Genomic DNA, 20,343 nt, shown 5'->3' with positions numbered 1-20,343 from the left:
TAAAAGACATCTATTTATGTAGGCATTTCTCCAAAAGAGAAGTAGACCATCCTAGAGAAAGGCATGGGAATGCTCTTACCTCGGACAGGGTCGACGACGAGGAACTGGCACACTTCAGTCCTGTGAAGACTTTCACATATCTCACACACTGGGATGGGACTGCTCTGCTCCAGACAGGCTGAGCCCATTCCTCAGCCTTTACTGGGTCTGGGACCGTGTTCCTTCTGGAGACTGATTTAGATGTGATGTTTGTGTGGACAAGACGCCTGGAGCTGTGGTGATGTGTGAATCAGAAACGTGTCTGGCCAGCTATTGTGACGAACATGGTGATGGATTTATTCTTCCTGAAAAACAGTCTTGCAAAGTTAATGCTATAGACACCATGTTTATGTGCAGTAATAGTCAGGTTCAGAACGCAGGAAAAACAAGCTGCTGTCTGGTGCGTTAGCTAAAGCTGTTAGAAACCTGTGGGACAGATTTGCACATGCCTGCAGTGAGACGTATTTGAACATACAGCTGGCGTGCATATCTCACTGTATATATTCACAGAGACTTCAATCCTGCACACAGCAGAATTGAGCATCTCAAGTGCTGCCATAGATATTTCACCGAAACCAGCATTATGTCTAAAAGTACCCAGGCAGACTGTAGCAAAGAAAGAACGAAAGGTCCTTTTTGTGGAGAACATTGCCATCTTGTGCACAAATGCATTTACTTTGTGCCTGGCATGTTTGTGACAGGTGATACTGCAGAAGTTTCTCATTCTCCCCGCCTCTCCTGATAACTCCAGGATGCCTGAAGCAGCATTCAAGCCCTTGAATAGAAAAGTCTCCCTAAATAGCATCAGCTTGTTCCAGTCCTCAAGCAATGATAACAAGATCTGAACCACTTTCTGGGCTAGCAAATTTTTCCTTTTTATCTTGTAAAGCACTTCATTAAGTACATTTAATGAAAAAAGCCAGCTGTATCATGATGAAATCAATAAAATAGTGGAAAATCAGGGCTAACAAAGTTCTTCTACAAAAGTCTGTTATTCTTTAACAAGTGGAATAGCAGCATTTACTTACAGCCTATCTGCAAGTGCTGGCATCCATGCAGGTGCACGGTAAGTACAGCAACAGCAGAGAACTCCTGTACAGGAAAATATGGCATAGATGGAAAAGTAGACAAAACAACAACTACCCTAGTGTAGCAATTTCCCTCATAGTGTTTCATAGCTCACTCCAGATATAAATTACAAAAACCTTGAAACACCAATATATGGTCGGTAAACATAAATACGAATTTTCCTGGTGAGGAATATGAGGCCCAGGGAAGCCATGTAAGGAAAAGCTGCCAGAGCCACAGAGGGAGCAGCTGATCCCATTTCCATGCCTCATCCATGAGCACGTCCTCCCTAAAACACAGAGCGATGTATACCACAGCAGCCTGGGAGTCCTCCTGTGGGGGTACATGAAAGTCCTGGCACCCCGTCCCCCATGAAATCCAGACCATTCCCAGGATTTCCACACTATGCTGCCTCCTTCCATACTCTTTTGATCATCACCTGCAGGTAGGCAGCTCTGCTCCAGGTAAGTTTTTATCTCGCTGCCAGCAAAGCTGGGGGGTGAGCCGGTGGCTCCAAGCCCTCCCTGGATCCTGGTGGGCTTGAGCACCCATCCTGCGCAGCCCCACCAGCCACTCACCCTCAGCCAGGATCCCATCGGCACCGACCACCCTGCCATCACCAGGGCACGACGTGCTCTGGTTTGCACATGTTCCCCCTTTGATGGGGTAACGGAGTAAAAGGGGCCAGTTTCTTGGATGACTTCCTAAGGAAATCCCATGTGCTCCACACAGACTCGGAGTGACAGTTACAGCTGATGTGGATTTGATGTTAAAGATTTTCCCTTGGTTGAAGCCCAGTGCAATGGAAGGATGCCAGTGTTTTAGCTAGGAGGATGTCCATGTGCTTGCTGGTTATCCCACCACCAGGAGAGGAGGAGGACAGGGGGTTGTGTGCTTTGTAGAGGTGCCACCAAAGCTCTTGGTCATGGTTTTCTCATCAGGAGCACCCTGAGGTTGTAAGGCCTGAAGTATCAGCTACTAGTCAGCAAAAGGACAGAGAGATGTTTTCTCTCTCTTCCTCCCTTTTCTATATCTGCATTCAAAGTGGGACTGCTACCGATAAGCCAGCGATGGCATCGTTACTGAACGGTTTTTAAAATTGCCCTGATATCTTTTTTATAACACGACACAAATTCACAGGGCAGTAACTAAGTTTGAAAATGACAGTGTAGTGCTGTTAAATTGAAAGTACCATTTGACATCTTAATGTAGAGAGAAAGCCCATCTTATCCACTGGGCTGAATCTGTAACATGCCAGATGACACGATGCCACTAGTGCTTAATGTGTCTTGTAAAAGGATATAAACAGCTCCTCTCACCTGAAAGATTCATAGCTTTTGCTGAGCTTATGCTAAAGACATCTTATTAGTATGCAAATAATACAGCAGTATCTTTTCCTGGCTTGAATTATGGGTGATTTTTTTTTTTACCAATCGATTTTACTTACTGAAAGCCTGCCTGATTACTGCTCTCATTAATAGTGGCACTTACTTGCAGTCTACCCCTAACATTTCTCTACGGATCAGAGTATCCATGTTTATCTGACTTTTTTCTTCCTATACACTGAAGTCAGCAGTGAAGCTTTCATGGGTCTGCACCAAAATTCTCCTCTTGGTCTGTGATTTAATGCTTTCATCCACTCTGCTATCCTCAGAGCAGTCTCCAGCTACACACATGAAGCCCATCCTTTGAGAAGAACAGTGCTTCTCCTAGTGTATCCCAACACCAAATATCCCTGAATCTTCACCATAACGCGAGCTCTCAAATTTTTATCTTCCTCACCTCCACCCTCCTTCTCTAGTGATGGACACACTTGTCATTCAAGCCTCCCATCCGAGCCCCTTTCTACCTGCCTGTGCCTGTTGCCCTTCATCTCTTCCACCATCTCGAAGGTTCTCCCTCTCCCTTCTCTTCTCAGCAGGAGAAGGAAGACAAGAAGAAACTTCTTCAAGCACTTCCAGGATCAGCCCTTTGATCTGGACTTGGTTCACCCTGCAGGATCTGGTTCGCATCTCATTCCCCAGCACTATTAAATTTGCTAGCTAGATGTAGTCAGAGGGAATGCACCTCAGCTGAAGATGCTTGGGGACATTACCAGATGGGAAACCCAACTCCACATTTTGCATAGTTTTTGCTTCATCCCGCCAAACTTTGCACCCTTTTACCACCAGCACTTTCTTACTAGAGAAAATAGTTGATGCTTTGGTGCTGTGGCAGAGATCAATCTTTGCAAGTGTCTATTGCTGATTTTCTGCCATGGAGGTGGCCGTCACAATCGCTCCTCTAATCACCTGAGGCCAGGAACAACGAAACCACAGAAAGTGATAGTCAACTTGAAGGATCCAGGACATCCCTGCTTTCAGCTTTACATAACAGAAATCATCTGCATATGGGCAGATAGTTAATGAAGTTTCCCAACACCCCCAGACAGTCTGTACTATTTCACAGAAGGATAAACTGCAATCAAGCAAGAAGAAAACTTCAGTAGCTGGCTCTGCTGCCCTCCTTGTAAATGAAAGTATTCCCATGGATATTTAGGGGACTGGGATGACACATGCCATAGCAGGAGTCAGTGTCATTTTGGGGGTAGGCAACAGCTGTCTGGAAAAATCAAGACCTGCTCTCACTAGTAAATGCTGTAACTTTTGCCTCCACAAAAAGCATCTGTGCGTTTAAGCTGTTCAATATACTGGAAGAAATATGACTTCTTAGAGTAGATATATTGAACCAGAGGCTTACAAATATGCATAATTACATTCATCTCATTTATTGTCCATTAACATCTGTTACAGGGACTGTTCTTCCTTAGATCATATAATTCCTTGCTTATTTAACATTTGAAGTGTTAAATAGAAGCAACTTCAGAATTACTTGATATTTTTCCTGCCATTTTTTAATCAGACCTCAATTCCTTCAGTCAGCTCTGTAACTTAAAATTAATTTGGTGAAGTCCTGAAAAATTCAGCATGGTGTCAAGAGATGAAAGTTTTAACACGTTATATGAAAACAAGTCAGATCGTTCATCAATCTCCCACACAAGCCTAGAGAGAGTCCCTCGCTGCTTGGATTTTCTTTTTTAATAGCTCTGCCTTCCACGGAAGGGAATGAACACTTTCCCTGCATCACAAGAGCCATCTGCAAATAGACAGACCTAAGAAGTTCAGTACTTTTTATAATTCTGTGAAGAGCTGAATGCATCAGTAAAATACTCTATGCCTCCTGCAATCCTTTGATGACTGAATTAGCTAAATGAGATTGAAATGAGGAGTGATTTATAATGGGCTGTAATGAGAAATGAGTTCAACTGCCTTCCAAACAATTGACAGGAATAGATTAGTTTTAGCAGCGTAGTGATTTAAAAGAATGGAGAAGGGAAAGCATTCCCCTTTGATCTCAGTGAGAGCAAAGTTTCTTTAGACATGATCCGATCCCCAAAAATACGCAGCAAAAGGTTCATATAATGGTGGTTTTTTTATACCCTTCACAAAACAAGAGCTAGTCCAAACTAAGTTACCAAGCTTTCTATTAGAAGTCTCATTTCCCATTGCTACACAGCCTGTGAAACAGGAAACTTCTCTAGTTTTCCAGAGAATAATGACAAATTATTGTGAACTTGAGTTTATAATACAGGAATAAAAAGTACACCTTAACTTTCATGGGAATTGCTGTAGAACAGAGCTACTTTCTTCATGAACTCTATAAAGACAAATATTTGCATTCAGATGTCATGTTAACTCATGGCTTAACATCGTGTGCTTGTTCTGTACTCTGATCCAGGAGAGCTGGAAGCATGCACCCAGCTTTCTCATAGTGAATCATCTCACCTAAGTTAAACTACTCCTGGCAGCGAGGCCAACCAGATATCCACCTGAGCATCTTTGGGGAGGTGATGGGCCAGACCTGAAGAGGAGGCAGGCGAGGCTGAGCCAAGCCCTGGGAAAGGAGGACCTGAGCAGAACAGGTAAGGCACAGCACGGGTATTCAAAGGACACTCCTTCATTTCCCCTGCAATCGCAGTCCTGCAGACACTTCTGCCTACATGCAGGTCCCTGACCGTGGTTGGATTAGGTACCTGGAGAACTGGCAGCTTAACTTGCATCTCCATGGCCTTGCCCTGCTTGCACAACACCTGCTCTCCCTCTGCCTGTGAAGTGGATGTAAAACATTACCTTCCAGGTTTGGCAAGTGCAGATTGTGAATGCAAGCAGGTCTGGGTAAAGGAAAACCGGACTGGTGACTTATCCGGATCAGGGCAGCCTGCCATGAACCCAATCTGGCTGCTCACATAACTTGGGTAAGCAGTAGACTTCAGACCTGTACCATGAAGAAAATCTTTTATTACTAGTGGTCCACTTGTATTTCACACAAAAAACTCCAGGACTGTCCACTAATGGCAAATCATCTGGCCCCTGTCTGTGGCCCAGGGTTACTGGTTTCCCCCCACCTGCTGGCATCACTGCAGTGTGGGATGAGTCAGGGATGCTTTCACAGCGGTACACAGGACACTAACTCGTACAAGCCTCAGCACCATTTGCAGGATCACTGCTTCTGACTTCTCCCATGATAGCTGACAGAAAGACCCTTCTTACACCAGTGAGCATTGATCTGACACTAACTGTTGCCAGGCTGCAAAAATATTGATAGTCCATTTAGCAACAGTGCCCTGAATCTTGGCAAATGAGAGTTCATGTCCTCCAATTATTTTCTCCCACTATATTGCCTCATTCTGCTATGGATATTAATTGGCTGTTTTGGTTTGCTATTTAGCAGCTGTCTTCCTTTTAAGCTAAAGCTCATTCCCCTTAACTGTGCTTCTATAGCTTCTGCTCTGCCGAAAGGTTAAACAGATCTCATTATCCATTTCCTGCAGAGACCTAATTTCTAGAAAAGGCCTTGAACAGGGTGATATGATTGGCAAGAAAGAGAATAAGATTACAAGATGCTGTTTTCCCTCTTAGCCGAATACCAGGAAGCACGGAGACCATTTGAAATTATGCTCCGCATGGGTCTCAGCAGCTGGGCAGAACATTCAGCCTCTTCTGGTTTGTGATTATTCTCGCATCTGCCCCTTTCAACACAGCATCTTTGAATGGCATCCCTCAATACGTCACTGTATTAAGCAGCTCAGAATAAATGATGGTACAAGTCAAACTGTCTCCATTTCTCCTGAGTTGTTATACGTTGCTCAACGCTGCCTATTAAATGGCAAGGCAGTCCCTGCTGTAGTCCTGTCAGCAGGGAGCAGGTTAGAAGCAGCAGCAATCTCCCCCTCCTCTACCTAGTCTCCTGGGTAAATCTCCTGGGCAGGCCTGCTTCACTTCTTGTAGAAGACCAACATAACTACTACCTGGGGGTGCCATAAGTGTCATTCACGAGCGCAGGGTATCTGGCTCACCACAGCTGAGCAGCTTGGGGCAACCAGATGCCCATACACGGCCCTGGTCCTCTTCAGGAGCTCAGTCCTCTTGGTGGTCCCAGAGCCCACAAAAACCCATTAGACTCCATACAAAAGGGGAAGGCAGCTGTGGTTTTCTTTCAAGACCCTGCTGGAAGAGAAGACTGTGATGAAAACAGCCCAAAGTCCCACCTCCCCCTTTTATTTATCCAAGGATTTATCACACCACATGCCAAGGGCATCAGCAATTCAGTTCAGTTCTCACTTCTGCCTGGGGAGCTCAAATCTGCACCAAGGCAGTGCCTTATTCACCAGGCATGAGCCTTTCTGGTGAGGGGACACCAACCCATCTGAGATGGCTTACTTTGCAGATTAAGGAACAAGAATTGCTGTGCCAGTGTGGATAGGAGCAAGCAGGAAGCTTTTGAGGAAGACTTGAAGTTTCTGGAGTAGAGGGCTTGACCATCCCCATTCCAGAAGGGGGTTCAAGCCACATACTCTAGGCTAGGAGCCACTGGCTAAGGTCCTTGCAAGCTGGTATGGTCTGGTCACAAGATGTATGCTGTCCTTCAGCTTTCTCTGTTGATTAGCTCTAGCAGATCTCTGGCTAGTATCCTAGGGATGGCTGGCTGTCTTTGAAACACCAGCTCTCCTGACTGAACAACAAGCTTTGGATCAAGCTCTCAACAACAAACTCCTCCGTAGTTATTCTGGCTCAAGGTCTTGCTGCCTGTGCTGTCCTGCGCAGGTTGCAAAGAACAGAGGGCTGCCCTGGAGCCAGTCAAGCACTGGGACAATTTCAAGAGTCTTCATCCCTAGTTGTTTCCAAGATCCTGCAGGACAGAGCCCTCAGCAACCCCATCTGAATGCAGTGGTCATCCTGCTTTGAGCTCCTCTCCTGCTGTGGTCCATGAATCATCAACGGTCTGGAAGACAGCGAAAGGGCAGCTGCAACATCATTGCTACTCTGCCTCCATAGAGGCACTGAAGTGGGAGACAATAAAAGAGGGAATAATAGAAGTAAAAAAAGTACCCAAAGCATTGCCTACTTTTTAAATTAGATTTCAAATTGAAGTTGTCACAGCAACGATACAAGACAGATTGCAGATTCCACCTCCCCTTCCTAGAAGGTTTGATAAACTTTAAATTAAAAACAAGTTGAGAAGAGTATGGCAGCTGTGTCTACATCAGCAATCCAGACAGCTCAGCTGCACCAGATCTGGAGGGAGAGGCCAAGGATGTGACACCCACTCTGCACACATTTCAGAGGGCCTTGTTTCAGGTTAGCTTTAGCCTAGCTCTTTGGACTGACTTTACCTTCAGGGGCTACTCCTCTAGATAGTTTCCTCCAAAAGGAACGCAGTCCATGTGCTCAGAGGTCACCCCAAAACACAGTTCAATGAGGATGAGCAAAAGATAAGCAAAATATGCAGTGCAGGCTTCTATGGGGAAAAGAGTTGTCCTCTTCCTAGACTGTAAGATGTTGTAGGTAATTACAGAAAAGCATCAGGTCTGACGGCATTTTGGATAGTCCAGTGTCAAGAGCAGTGTGGTGCTATGTACAATAATTATATTCAGGATTTATCAGCTTGTATTCTGCTGCATTTGGCATAGAGACAGAGTGCAGGAAACATGCTTAAAAGGCACTATGAACTAACACAAAACTAAAAAAAATAGAATTGCTGCTTATTGAGTGTCGCATTCTGCACCATCCACCCACAGAATCCATCACCAATATAACAAAATGTCCTTGGGGCAGCCTTGTTAGCAAAAGCTCTTGGAGCTTGTTAGCCCAAGTGTAGACAAATTGGAAGTGTAGGTGGACATCAAACCCAACCCAAAATAAGCAAGCAGCTCTGAGTGTCAGCATATCTATAATTAAGGTGGTATTTCAGTTCATTCTCTAAGGCCTCAATTATTATTACTGTACCTAGACAATGGAAGGCTTTAATATAGAAAGACATCAGGTCTTCAAACATCATTTTCCCTTCCATCTGGCAATGGCACAACTGTAGTAACACATCAGACTTCTGATTTTGTGGAAGAAGTCAGCAGTTTCACACTCAAGCACCACCATCTTAAATTTTCTTTCCCAATTAGCAGATAAGATGGTGCAGGAAGCTCAGCCCCTGTGAAAGGTAAAATACTGCTGCTAAATGAAAGGGGGTTCTGGACTCAGCAGGTCCCATGAGATGCTGGCTGTCACCAAGGCCTCTGTCAAGACGTCTGGGGTCCCAGCTACCCTGTGCTGGCCCCACTGCCAGCACACCTCTGCAAAGGACCACACACCACCTTCAGGGGCACCCACATCATAGGTCACCTCCCCTAGCTCTCCACGCAGTCCAGGCTGTCAGACATCTATGCACGATGGGCTAAGAGAAGGCCCAACTAAATGTGATAACCAGTTGTTTAAGATCAGCTATTTAGATTTGATTTACCCAAGTTAAGCTTGTCAAAAACAGTGCACTTAAGGCCACTTCAGATTTCAGATTTTTTAAAAGAAGTCAGCAATTTACTAAGAAAATAATAACAAGAGACCTCTGTTTCTACTGACATCTATATTTTAAAACTTTGACTAAGATTTACTCAGGCTTCATAATATAAAATGTCTTTCAGGATCTTAAGAGAAGCTGCAATAAGTTTTTTTTTAAAAAACCCTTTAGTTTCTAGGAGTTTCTGGGTAAATGGCTGTCTTGAAATACTACCCTTCCCAGGCTCAGCGAGATGTTGATGAGCATCTCCAGTGCTCTAGGTAGGAACACTGGCTGCAAGTGTACTGTATCAATCTTGATGCCACCGCAGGAGTTAGTCATCCTCTGAGTCACTCTCCCCTCTGGCTGGGACACACGTCCTGATTGAGGACATGAGCTGGTCCTGGATCTGCTTCCTGGGGTTCTCCTCCAGGTCTGTCTTGATGGCACCCGACTCCGAAATCTTCCACTCCAATTCTACGCAGAGCAAAATAAGAAAGTCATGAATGCAGCAGAGCAAACTGGAAAAAGCCCACCCTTGCTCCTCCAGCTGACTTCTCTTATCACCCTGCCATCACCACCACCAAAACCAGGGCCCTGCTCCATTCCTCCCCTTCCTCTTCCACTCCTAGGTCCCAGCCCCTGCCCTGTCTCCCACAGCTCCTCCAGCCAAGCCCTCCCTTCACAGTCCCTACTGCTGGCACAGGTTTCAGCCCAGGGCACAGAGCTCAGGGTACTGCTCTGCAGCCCACCGGTGGCATCCCCAGTGCCTCCCTGCTCCCTTTACAACCAGGAGTACAAAATAGGCAGTTGATACAGAGCAGCAGCTTTAGAGGCAACTCTCCCGGTGAAAGTGAATTCTATCTCCTCCTAACCATGTAAGGGCAGAGGGCAGGTTTGCACATCTATCACCAGTGAAGGAATACTGCTCATATATTACAGCCGTTTCTATCATATACCAAGTTCATCACAATCAGAAGAGGCAGGGAATAGATTTGCTGAGGGGCAAAAAAACTGTAGCAATTCCATTTACACATCTGAATCATTGGTATTTTTCAGGGATGTACTCTGAAAATGCAATTCACCCCTTTCCCACTATGCCATGCACTCATTATTAGTTCCTTAGCAAGACAGTAAGGGAGACTCCACCATCAGTAGTAGGCCTATTACTACACAGACCAAATTGGATTGCTTCCCAGAAGTGGAAGAAAGTCAATACAACACATTCAGTTGAAACCTTTCTCCTAGTCCTGCTGGCAAGCCTATCATTAAATCTAATTTCCTTCAGACATTACAGAGTAATGAATACAACCTCACACTTTCTTTAATCTCCAGTGGAAGTCAGCTGGGCTTAGGTGAGAAGGAAGGAGAAAATAAAAGAAAGTGCAGAATTTCAGTGCCCAGCTTTCTGTGATGCCTGAATTAAGCTGGCTCAGTCACCTCTGGACCCCCCCAAAATCAATTATTTATGTGCTAAAAATGGGAGAAAGCTAACCGTAGGTTCTACTACCACTGCTCACTTCAGTGCATAATTAGGTAACCACTGCAGTTGGAGTTAACTGTTCTCAAATCAAGGATCTCATTGGTGAACTTTTCCCCTTCTGAGAGTTCAAGGCAGGGGAGCATTTTCTACAGCACACACTTAAGATACCCTATAAACTTCAGAGTTTTAGTAAAAAAAAAGTCTTTGCATCCTACCCCAGTATAGGCAGTGACCTTGAAATGCTGCTTAGGTGTGGTTCACTTCAGCTGAAGATGCCCTTAAAGTCTGACCTTGAAAAAGCTTGAAGGCATCTGCACCAATATGCCTACTCAGCAGCTGACAAGTATCCTTTTAACTGAAGCAAAATCCACTAGGTTATACCCAAGTTGCATTTGCTTTCCAAGAAGAGCCTTTTTCAACACTGACCTTTGTCTTCAAGCACTGCTGTAGGATACCATCCCTGACCAACCACCTCCAAACAGCAGCTTTTACTGAAGAGCCACAATGCTCTGCAAGACCCGCATCACCACCCTCATCTCCTGAAGCACGTCATGCTGATGAGGCTGCACGACCCAGCCTGCCTCCAGGCTGCCAAGATGGGCAAGGAGAAATAGATCTAGGGAAAACCCTGACCTCCAGGAAAGGCAACAGCCTCTCCCCATGGAGCCCTGTGCCCCCTGAACCACTGAGGCAGGAGTTTAACGTGCTGCCATCTCTGGGAGATGGCAAGAGGAAACGGAAGCAGCCCAATTTCAGGCTAGCAGCCCCATTTGGGCAAATGGACAGGCTCTCTTGAAAGGTTCATGAGGAGCAGAGCCTGCACGTCAGGAAGGTACAACAGACAAATGCCATCAGCTTGAAAATGAAACAATAAGCCCTACAATGCAATAGGCAAGCAGCAGTTATCAAGCGCACAGATTATCAAGTAACTGGGGGAAAGTCAGTCATTCAGGTACAAGAGCCCCAAAGAATGTGCGTGGGTCCTACTGACCCTTTAGTATATTCAGGAAAATTTGTTTCACCCAACACAGGGTGTAAATACTTGGACACACACATAAGATAAATATTTATACGTTGGCCTACTCAGCCACTCACTACTTTTACAAGATAGCCTTAATTGCACGTTGTTGAGCCATAAGGATGCAAAAAAAAAAAAAACCACACACCAAACCACCAAAAAAATCCCCACACCAACAAAACTGATATGATTTTTAGTAGCTCCCTTCTCCTAAGCCTCACTTCTCTCATTCCCAGCAAACCAGTTTTGCTTTTCCTTTGGAAGACCAGAGATGCAGACACTCACCATCCCTTGTCAGGTTCATGCCACCGAACACCAAAGGCCCAATGAACTGAGCTTTGATGTCTCCCTCCAGGTAGACGAATATCGTAGGCAGGTTCTTATCAGGGTAGTTGGGAATGCAGGTGGTAGAGATAGCTTTGATGAATTTCACATCTCTGAACTTCCTTGCAAGCCCGCTCATATGTTGATTTATTAAGGCACAGAGTGGAATTCTGTGAAGAACAGCAACAGACACACATCAGGGAAAGAAAAAAAAAGACGACAAATTAGACAGTAATCTGCTCCAGAAGAAAGGTCAGAGTAGCATTTATGAGAAGACAAAAGTACCAGAAGCAACTCCTGAATACTTTTGTTGTCCAGGATTCTAGCATTCAAAGGAAATCAGCATCACTGGAGGTTTTGGTGGGTGGTGGTTTTTTGTTTTAAGATATTAGCAATACCACCTTCCCCTCTATCCTACAGAGAATTGGTTTATGAAGATATGGTATTTAGAAATTGCAGGAGCAAGGGCAAAATAGAAAGAAAAGCAGCTCCTGGAAGAAAGTACGCAAATGACAATGAACATCTGTGAGGCAATTAGAGACAATGAACAAAATCAAGTACTTCTAACCCTTTCCAGAAAATTCTAGCAACTTACAAGACCTTTCTGACAAGTTTTTCCATCATGCTGACAGGACTGGAAACCTTGTTCACTCCATTTTTACGCCTCTAGAAATCAGGCTAAAGACACACAGCAATCCTTCTAATGCACAGCCCCTCGCACTTTATCCAGAACAATTTCCAAAGCTTGGATATTTCAGTGGCAGCAGCTACCTCTATGGCAGCTGTATGGAACAAGTCACGCTGTGCTGTATAGATGTATAAAAAAGCCACTTCATGGTAACATCATTTTAGAGCTAAGTTCAGCACTCCTGAGTCAACAGTAATGAAACTACTAATACAAGTTTTTATTTCTTAGAACTCCAAAATCAGTTCCTTAATTTCCACCATAACTACACATTTGTCTAGGGTATTTTCAGCTATTGACAGTGAAAGGTTTAAAGGTTAAAAACAAATTCTTACCCTTGTTTGTAGAGGTGCAGGACTACCCATATACCTTTTCCAGCTTTCGTAACCTCTTGAACGTAATCTTTTCCCGAAATCTCCAAAACTTCCCCAAATTTATTCTTCATTTGAGCTGCTTTCATTTCTGCTAACCTTTGCTGCCTGAACAGCAATGAATGGGAAAAAGATCTTGAGAACAGATGCATTTTTGACCGAACAACACTTAAAGGAGCTGCTTGAAACCAAGACTTCAGAGGCATGTTACAAACTTCTTAAAATCCCAGAGCAACAAAAACAAGCTGACGTAGACAATATATGCTTTTATATTTGCATCACAAGTTACAACCACCAACATGCAAGAAGTACAACTATGTTTCAAAAAAATTTTTTTCTCATTTCTGCCCTCAGCAGACATTTCTTCTGCAGATACTACACTACCAAGCTAAATGGCAAAAAAACCAAGAAGTGGTAGAGATAAAGAGATAATGGAAAACCAACACTGTAATTTTGTACATCTGCAGCACCTTAATCTCATTCATGCAAAAATTGAGAAATCTTGGAGGTGATTTTCACAGCGCTCAGAATCCCCAGCCATGCACTCAGCAGGTACACAGTATCTCTGCAAAACTAGGTTGTAGATAAAGGACACTGAATTTAAACCCAGTTGTCCTATTGAAGACACTTAGAAGCTCTACAAGAGACCAGAAACACAACCCACTTTCTATCATCAGGCCTAACAACATCCGTCCTCTCTTCAACAATACCCAACAGCATATAAAAGAAAAAAAACGTGAATTTTCATTAAAGCCAAATTCTGCATGCTGCTCTGACCTGTACAGTTCAATAGCTTTCTCATCTTCCTCATTAAATTCATCTTCATTCTCTTCTAGCTCTTCCAGAGTCATATCCTCATAAGTTTTCACTAGAATGGAAGAAACATCAAATCAGCAAAAAAACTCATTCCAGGATTAAAACACATCAGCTTTTATCAGTCCAACAGAATTAATTTACTTTAAGGACAGATTAACTATGGGAAATATGGGGTTTTTTGATGTAGTATTGTTACTAGATTTTTAGAAAACATTATGCGCTTTAGACATATAGATGGAAAGGCAAAAATGTAAAGGACTCTGAGCTGAAGGCTGCCTCAATTAGCACACGAATACCTGCACTAGCTTTCAAGTTTTGTGGCTGCAGCAGATGTACCTAACATACACACAACATAGCAGGGATGCCTGAACAACAGAGGAAGGAGGAAGCATACAACAGGTAATGTAATGAAATACTTTTACTTGCAGATTCACATGGCAGACTCCCTTTGCACTTCTTATTTCAGTTTTCAAACATTTACTTCTATAAAAATATGGAGCTGACATAAACAACAAAGCCTTCCTGTGCTGGAAGAATCCACGTGTTCAGGAACGTATTTGTTTGATACTGTTAACAGACGATCACCCTGTACAAGAAGCAGCTTTGGTATCCCTTACAGACTTGGAAAAGGACACGTTGCTTTACAGGCATATAGACATTACTGCTGGCCATGTGTTTGTACAAGCTTCCCCCAGGAGCCATTCCAAGACCTGTCCTGCAGCTGCTACCTGAGTTGGCTGGTCACTCACCAAGGGACTTCTGAAGGATGGCAAGCTGCTCCTCCTCCTTTGCACGCTCCTGCTCCTCTAGATTTTCCTTTGGAGGAAGGATACCTTTCTTGCGCAGGATGTCATTCCACTCTGTGTCTTTATTTGGGTCCTAGAACAGGACAAGAAACGGATGACACGCATTCGTGGTGAACTTTACCACTTGGAGAACTTCACACAGGCAACTTTTTCAAGAGACACAGAACATTGCTAAACTGGTAACTGTCTGGATGGCACCAGAAAGTCAGAGAGAGCATTCTCCTGATGCTGAGGCTTCTCTGCAACCACAGACCAGCACCTGAAGAGTGACTTTATTTTATTCCAGCCCACTCACAGCATGTACAGGAGGTCTTAGTAGGGTACAAAAGTTTGAAGCATTGTAACCATCATTGCAGCTCTCACAAGGTGAAAGGAAAGGCAAGGAAATCAGCTGGGTGACAGGAAAGCACACTGGCTGCAGCACTCACGTATAGAGCCTCAGCAGAACAACAGGCCACCAAATCAGCGGTCATTGCACCGGGAAGCACTGGTGAAAAGACACACAGGCACCAGCCTTGCAGACCTAACTCTGGATATATGGGAAGTCTCCTTGGCAGATTCGTCAGTGTGACTACATGAGTGCTTAGAGAGAAGCAAGCACAGTCTCTGCCAGACAAGCCCATTGCTAGGGCATCAGATTTAAGTCCATGTCTAAACTGTTCCTGAAAGTTAGAAAGAGACTTTACTGTGAAATAGTCGCAATAATCCTACAAAACAAGGCCAACAGACACCCATGTGTTGTTGAGAAGCTCAGTAATAGTTTTTCTGAGTTAGACAGCAATTTTATTTTTTTAAATACATGAAAACTCAGTATCTGGTTGATTCTGGTTCCTTACCGCCTTGACCGAAGTTCACTTTGAAAATGAATACAACACCTACTGCTTTGGTGTGGCTTATGTCAATATTGCTTACGCTAGGTCTGTTCAAGACCGTATCTCTTCTCTAGACCCAAACACAGTACTTCTGGACTACCGGGGAGGGGGGGGGGGAGAAAATAAGGAAAGAAAACAAAGTAGCACACCAGGGTTTGTTGGTTTGTTTGGGTTTTTTTTCTGTCTCTGACTGTGGTCATTTTTCGCTCAACACAGCATTTCACAGCACCCACTGTCGTTTACCAACACCCTGACGAAGTGCCTGAAACACCCACCAGCCCATCTGCTTACTACTGTAGCAAAATAAGCGCCGTACGTGGAAAAAAAAGGGGGGGGGGAACCCAAACAAACCATCACAAAACCAAGCCACGGAGCTCCGTAACAAGACCGCCACACGACAGACGCCTCCACCCCCAGAAAGGGGGATGAAACCGGGCTCCCCCCCACCGCCTCCCCGGCGAGGCCGGCCCAGGGCTGCCGGCGGGGCCCGGGGCCGCCCCGGCGGCTGTCACCGGCCACGGCCCCCGGCCCCAGCACCTTCGCCCGGGCGGGCTCCCCCCGCAGCACCGGCCGGGTGCGCGGAGGCCCCCCCGGCTGCTCACCTGCATCCTGCCACCGCGGACGGGGCCCGGTCAGCGGCAGCAGCGGCGCTGGGCAGGGCCGGTCCCGGCGTGCGCGGCGCGGCCGGAGGAGGCGGCGCTCCACCGGCGGGGCGGGCGCAGCAGGGCTGCCGCTTCCCGAATCGCCTCATAAGGCCCGGCCCGGCGGGGGGCGGGGGTCCGGGGGAGCTGCCGCCGCGGTGGGCGGGCCGGCCGCGGGGAGCCGTGAGGGGACGCGGGCTGTTGGAAGGCAGCGGGGCAGGCGCGCTCCGGCCAGATGAGCTCGGGGGTGTCAGCTCTTGCTGCGGGGGCTTGGTTTGGTTTGGGTTTTTTCTTCCCTCATCTTCTCCCTTACCGCCAGCGCTGCCCGTAGCCGCCACAGGGCCGGTTTTTAAAAGGTCCGGGTTCCCCTGCCCCGGCTCCTTGGAGCTTGCCGAGCCACTCTCCGCCATTTATCAGCGATCCTGGTCGACGGGGGAGGTCCCCGCCGACTGGAGGCTTGCCGATGTGAGCCCCGTTACAAGAAGGGTCGAGGGAGGATCCGGGGAACTACGGGCCTGTCAGCCTGACCTCGGTACCGGGGAAGATCACTGGGCAAGATGGCGCTCACACGGCATGCGCAGGACAACCGAGGGACGGGGCCCAGCCAGCGTGGGTTCATGACAGGCGGGTCCTGCTTGACCAACCTGATCTTCTGTGACCAGGGGACCCACCTAGTGGGTGAGGGGAAGGCTGTGGGTGTTGTCTACCTCGACTTCAGCAAGGCCTTTGACACTGTCTCTCACGGCATGCTCCTTGAGAAGCTGGCGGCTCATGGCTTGGACAAGTGCACTCTTCGCTGGGTGAAAAACTGGATGGATGGACGAGCCCAGAGGGTTGTGGTGAATGGAGTTAAATCCAGTTGGCAGCTGGTCACAAGCGGTGTTCCCCAGGGCTCAGTGTTGGGACCAGTTCTGTTTAGTACCTCTATCAATGATCTGGACGAGGGGATCGAGTGCACCCTCAGCAAGTTTGCAGATGACACCAAGTTGGGAGGGAGTGTTGATCTGCTGGAGGGTAGGAAGGCTCTACAGAGGGATCTGGACAGGCTGGATCCATGCGCCAAGGCCAACTGTATGAGGTTCAACAGGGCTCAGTGCCGGGTCCTGCACTTGGGTCACAACAACCCCACGCAGCGCTACAGGCTTGGGGAAGAGGGGCTGGAAAGCTGCCCAGCAGAAAAAGGACCTGGGGGTGCTGGTTGACAGCTGGCTGAATATGAGCCAGCAGTGTGCCCAGGTGGCCAAGAAGGCCAATGACATCCTGGCCTGTATCAGAAATGGTGTGGCCAGCAGGAGCAGGGAGGTGGTTGTTCCCCTGTACTGGGCACTGGTGAGGCCGCACCTCGAACACTGTGTTCAGTTTTGGGCCCCTCACTGCAGGAAAAACATGGAGGTGCTGGAGCGTGTCCAGAGGAGGGCAACCAAGTTGGTGAGGGGCCTGGAGCACAAGTCTTATGAGGAGCGGCTGAGGGAACTGGGGCTGTTTGGTCTGGAGAAAAGGAGGCTGAGGGGAGACCTGATCGCTCTCTACAGCTACCTGAAAGGAGGGTGTAGCGAGGTGGGTGCTGGTCTCTTCTGTCGGGTGGCTGGAGATAAGATGAGAGGAAACGGCCTCAAGTTGTGTCAGGGGAAGTTTAGACTGGATATTAGGAAAAATTTCTTTACTGCAAGGGTTGTCAGGCATTGGAACAGGCTGCCCAGGGAAGTGGTGGAGTCACCATCCCTGGACAGATTTAAAAGACGTGTAGATATGGCACTTCAGGACATGGTTTAGTGGGCATGGTTGACAGTTGGACTCGATGATCTTAAATGTCTTTTCCAACCTAAATGATTCTGTGATTCGTCACAGGGACCCCGCTTCATTTCCCAGGCAGGGAGTCCCGGCACGTGCACTGGGAAGAGCAGCGTGATTTAGAAACTCTGCCTCCCCACCTGTCCGGGGCCTTGCTGCTCCCTGTCCCCAGAGACACCCAGAAAGGTGTGGATGCCTCATGGAGGAACCCCGGAGCTAACAGGGACCAGTCCCTCCAGCAGCCATGGTGGGCACCCGCTCGTCCCTGGGCACCCACTAGCCCCTGGGCCCACAAGCAGCCGTCCTTGTGTGCCATCCTGAGAATGCTTCTGGAGGGGTTTCGTACAAAGGTTGTTCACATACCTCACGGGTCTGCGGGATCCCAGCTGGGATCTGTGTGAGCTGCAGCCCTGCCCAAAGCCCATCTCAGCAGAGCTTTAACCCAAGTACCATTCATCTGGAGGGATGCCCCTGCCCTCTCCTCATAACCCTCAAACCAACATCAGCTTGGAAATGATGCAGGATATAAGTCATGGCAGGCAGAGGAATTCCTGCCTGGCTTCCAGGTGGCACAGCCTCACAGCCGGCACAAGCAAAGAAACCTTTCCTCATCCCCACGCTGTACCCTCACCATTGGAGCTCAGCCAGGTTGGCAGCACAGCTCTTGCCTTGCCCCTTTTATCATTGTTCAGCAGCACCACGAGGGATACAAAATCATGTCCTCTAGAAGTTGCTTGCTAAATACGCCCTGGAAAAGCGTTACACAGTGGAAAGCAAAACAAGGAATTTGATATCAGATTGAAAAACATGTAACATTGTTTTGGGTTTGTGTGGCAGGGTTTTGGTAGCAGGGGAGGGGGCTCCTGTGAGAAGCTGCTAGAAGCTTCCCTGGCTCCAAGACAGCCCCGCTGCTGGCCAAGGCCGAGCCTATCAGCGACGGTGGTAGCGCCTCTGGGATGATGTATTTAAGAAGGGAAAAAAAAAAACTGGAGAGGAGAAGGGAGTGGGATGTGAGAGAACCAACCCTGCAGACCCCCAGATCAGTGAAGAAGGAGAGGGAGGAGATGCTCCAGGCACTGGAGCAGATTCCCCTGCAGCCCGTGGGGAAGACCATGGTGAGGCAGGCTGTCCCCTTGCAGCCCAGGAAGGTCCACGGGGGAGCAAATCTCTGCCTGCAGGCCAGGGAGGACCCTGCGCAGGAGCAGGGGGATGCCCGAAGGAGGCTGTGACCCCGTGGGAAGCCTGTGCTGGAGCAGTCTGTGCCGAAAGGACTGCAGCCTGTGGAAAGGACCCAGGCTGGAGCAGTTCGTGAAGGACTGTCTCCCGTGGGAGGGACCCCACGGTGGAGCAGGGGAAGAGTGAGGAGTCCTCCCCCTGAGGAGGAAGGAGCAGCAGAGAAAATGTGTGATGAACTGACCCCAACCCCCATTCCCTGTCCCCCTGTGCTGCTGGCAGGGAGGAGGGAGAGAAAATCAGGAGTGGAGCTGAGCCCGGGAAGAAGGGAGGGGTAGAAGGAAAGTGTTTTGAGATTTGGGTTTACTTCCCATTATCCTACTCTGATTCGATTGCTAACAAATTAAATTGATCCCCCCCCCCATGTCAAGTCTGTTTTGCCCATGATGGTAACTGGTGAGTGATCCCTCCGTATCCTTGTCTCGACCCACGAGCCTTTCCTTTTATTTTCTCCTCCCCATCCCACCATGGCAGGGGAGGAGTGAGCAGATGGCCTCATGGTGCTTTGATGGCGGCTGGGCTTAAACCACAGCAAACATATTCTGAAACTCTTGTTTCAGAAGTTAAAAAGGAACAGTGAGCTACTTCCTAGCACCTCCCACCACTCCTTTTTCACCTCTGAAGCAATCAGGCAGGAAGAGAAGGTGCATTCGCTGTGGTTCAGCCCTGCTAAAATGAGTTCACGGGCACCCTTACAGCGTGGTGGCAGAGCTGTGAGCCCCTCTCCTCCTGCCCAGCCTTGGGTGACTTGTCCTTTTTGGATGGTGTGGCTCTGTAGGGCACGCAGGGGAAGCAGCATGGCCATGAGATGTGGGATCCCAACCAGGCAGTGTGCTGAGCTGCGCATGGCCTCAGCTCCTCACGGTCACCAGCCAGCATCCTGGAGCTACCATAAACCTGAACATATAAACCAAACTGGGCACTGTCGTAGAAACACCCCAAATAAATTGTCAGCCATGGGGAACACTTCCCTAGGAGCATCCAAGTACTGTTGGTGAATTTTGGGGCTCTCCTCTGCCTTAGCTTTTCTCTGTAACTCTTCCCTTTCCACTTCATTGAGCCTCTTTTGCATTTCATATCCTGCTTGATTTCTCCACTGGCTTCTCTCCTCATTTTTCTTTCCCTGTTCTGTTAAAAAATAAAATAATCAAACCTATATTATCTATTCTTATCAGACATAATTATCAGTACTTCAGATATTGTTAGGATTGGGCCATAGCCGATTAGCATTACAAGAAATTTGTGTCTAGATAGTTACTTTTATTTTATTTTTGAGCCTGTATTAAAACATCACTCAGCAAACACTGAGGAGTGGGTTGAGTGTGGTGAC

General features: G+C 47.3%; 1 protein-coding gene across 2 annotated transcripts; it reads right to left on the bottom strand.

Moving 5' to 3' along the window:
• Positions 1-9,041: 9,041 nt before the first annotated feature.
• PDCL3 (phosducin like 3) lies at positions 9,042-16,078 on the bottom strand. Of its 2 annotated transcripts, XM_069770088.1 has the most exons (6): positions 15,951-16,074; positions 14,420-14,549; positions 13,632-13,722; positions 12,819-12,962; positions 11,760-11,968; positions 9,042-9,450 (listed from the first exon to the last, which is right to left on the bottom strand). In XM_069770088.1, exons 1-6 carry the CDS (start codon positions 15,954-15,956, stop codon positions 9,308-9,310), a joined length of 723 nt encoding a protein of 240 aa, XP_069626189.1. In that variant the 5' UTR covers positions 15,957-16,074; the 3' UTR covers positions 9,042-9,307. The 2 variants fall into 2 exon arrangements, with proteins under 2 accessions (XP_069626189.1, XP_069626190.1); XM_069770089.1 differs by lacking the exon at positions 12,819-12,962 and having other exon boundaries at positions 15,951-16,078.
• Positions 16,079-20,343: the final 4,265 nt, after the last annotated feature.

This window comes from Haliaeetus albicilla, chromosome 25 (genome assembly GCF_947461875.1).
Source record: "Haliaeetus albicilla chromosome 25, bHalAlb1.1, whole genome shotgun sequence".
Lineage (NCBI taxonomy): Eukaryota > Metazoa > Chordata > Aves > Accipitriformes > Accipitridae > Haliaeetus > Haliaeetus albicilla.
This window is presented reverse-complemented; position numbering and strand designations above follow the sequence as displayed.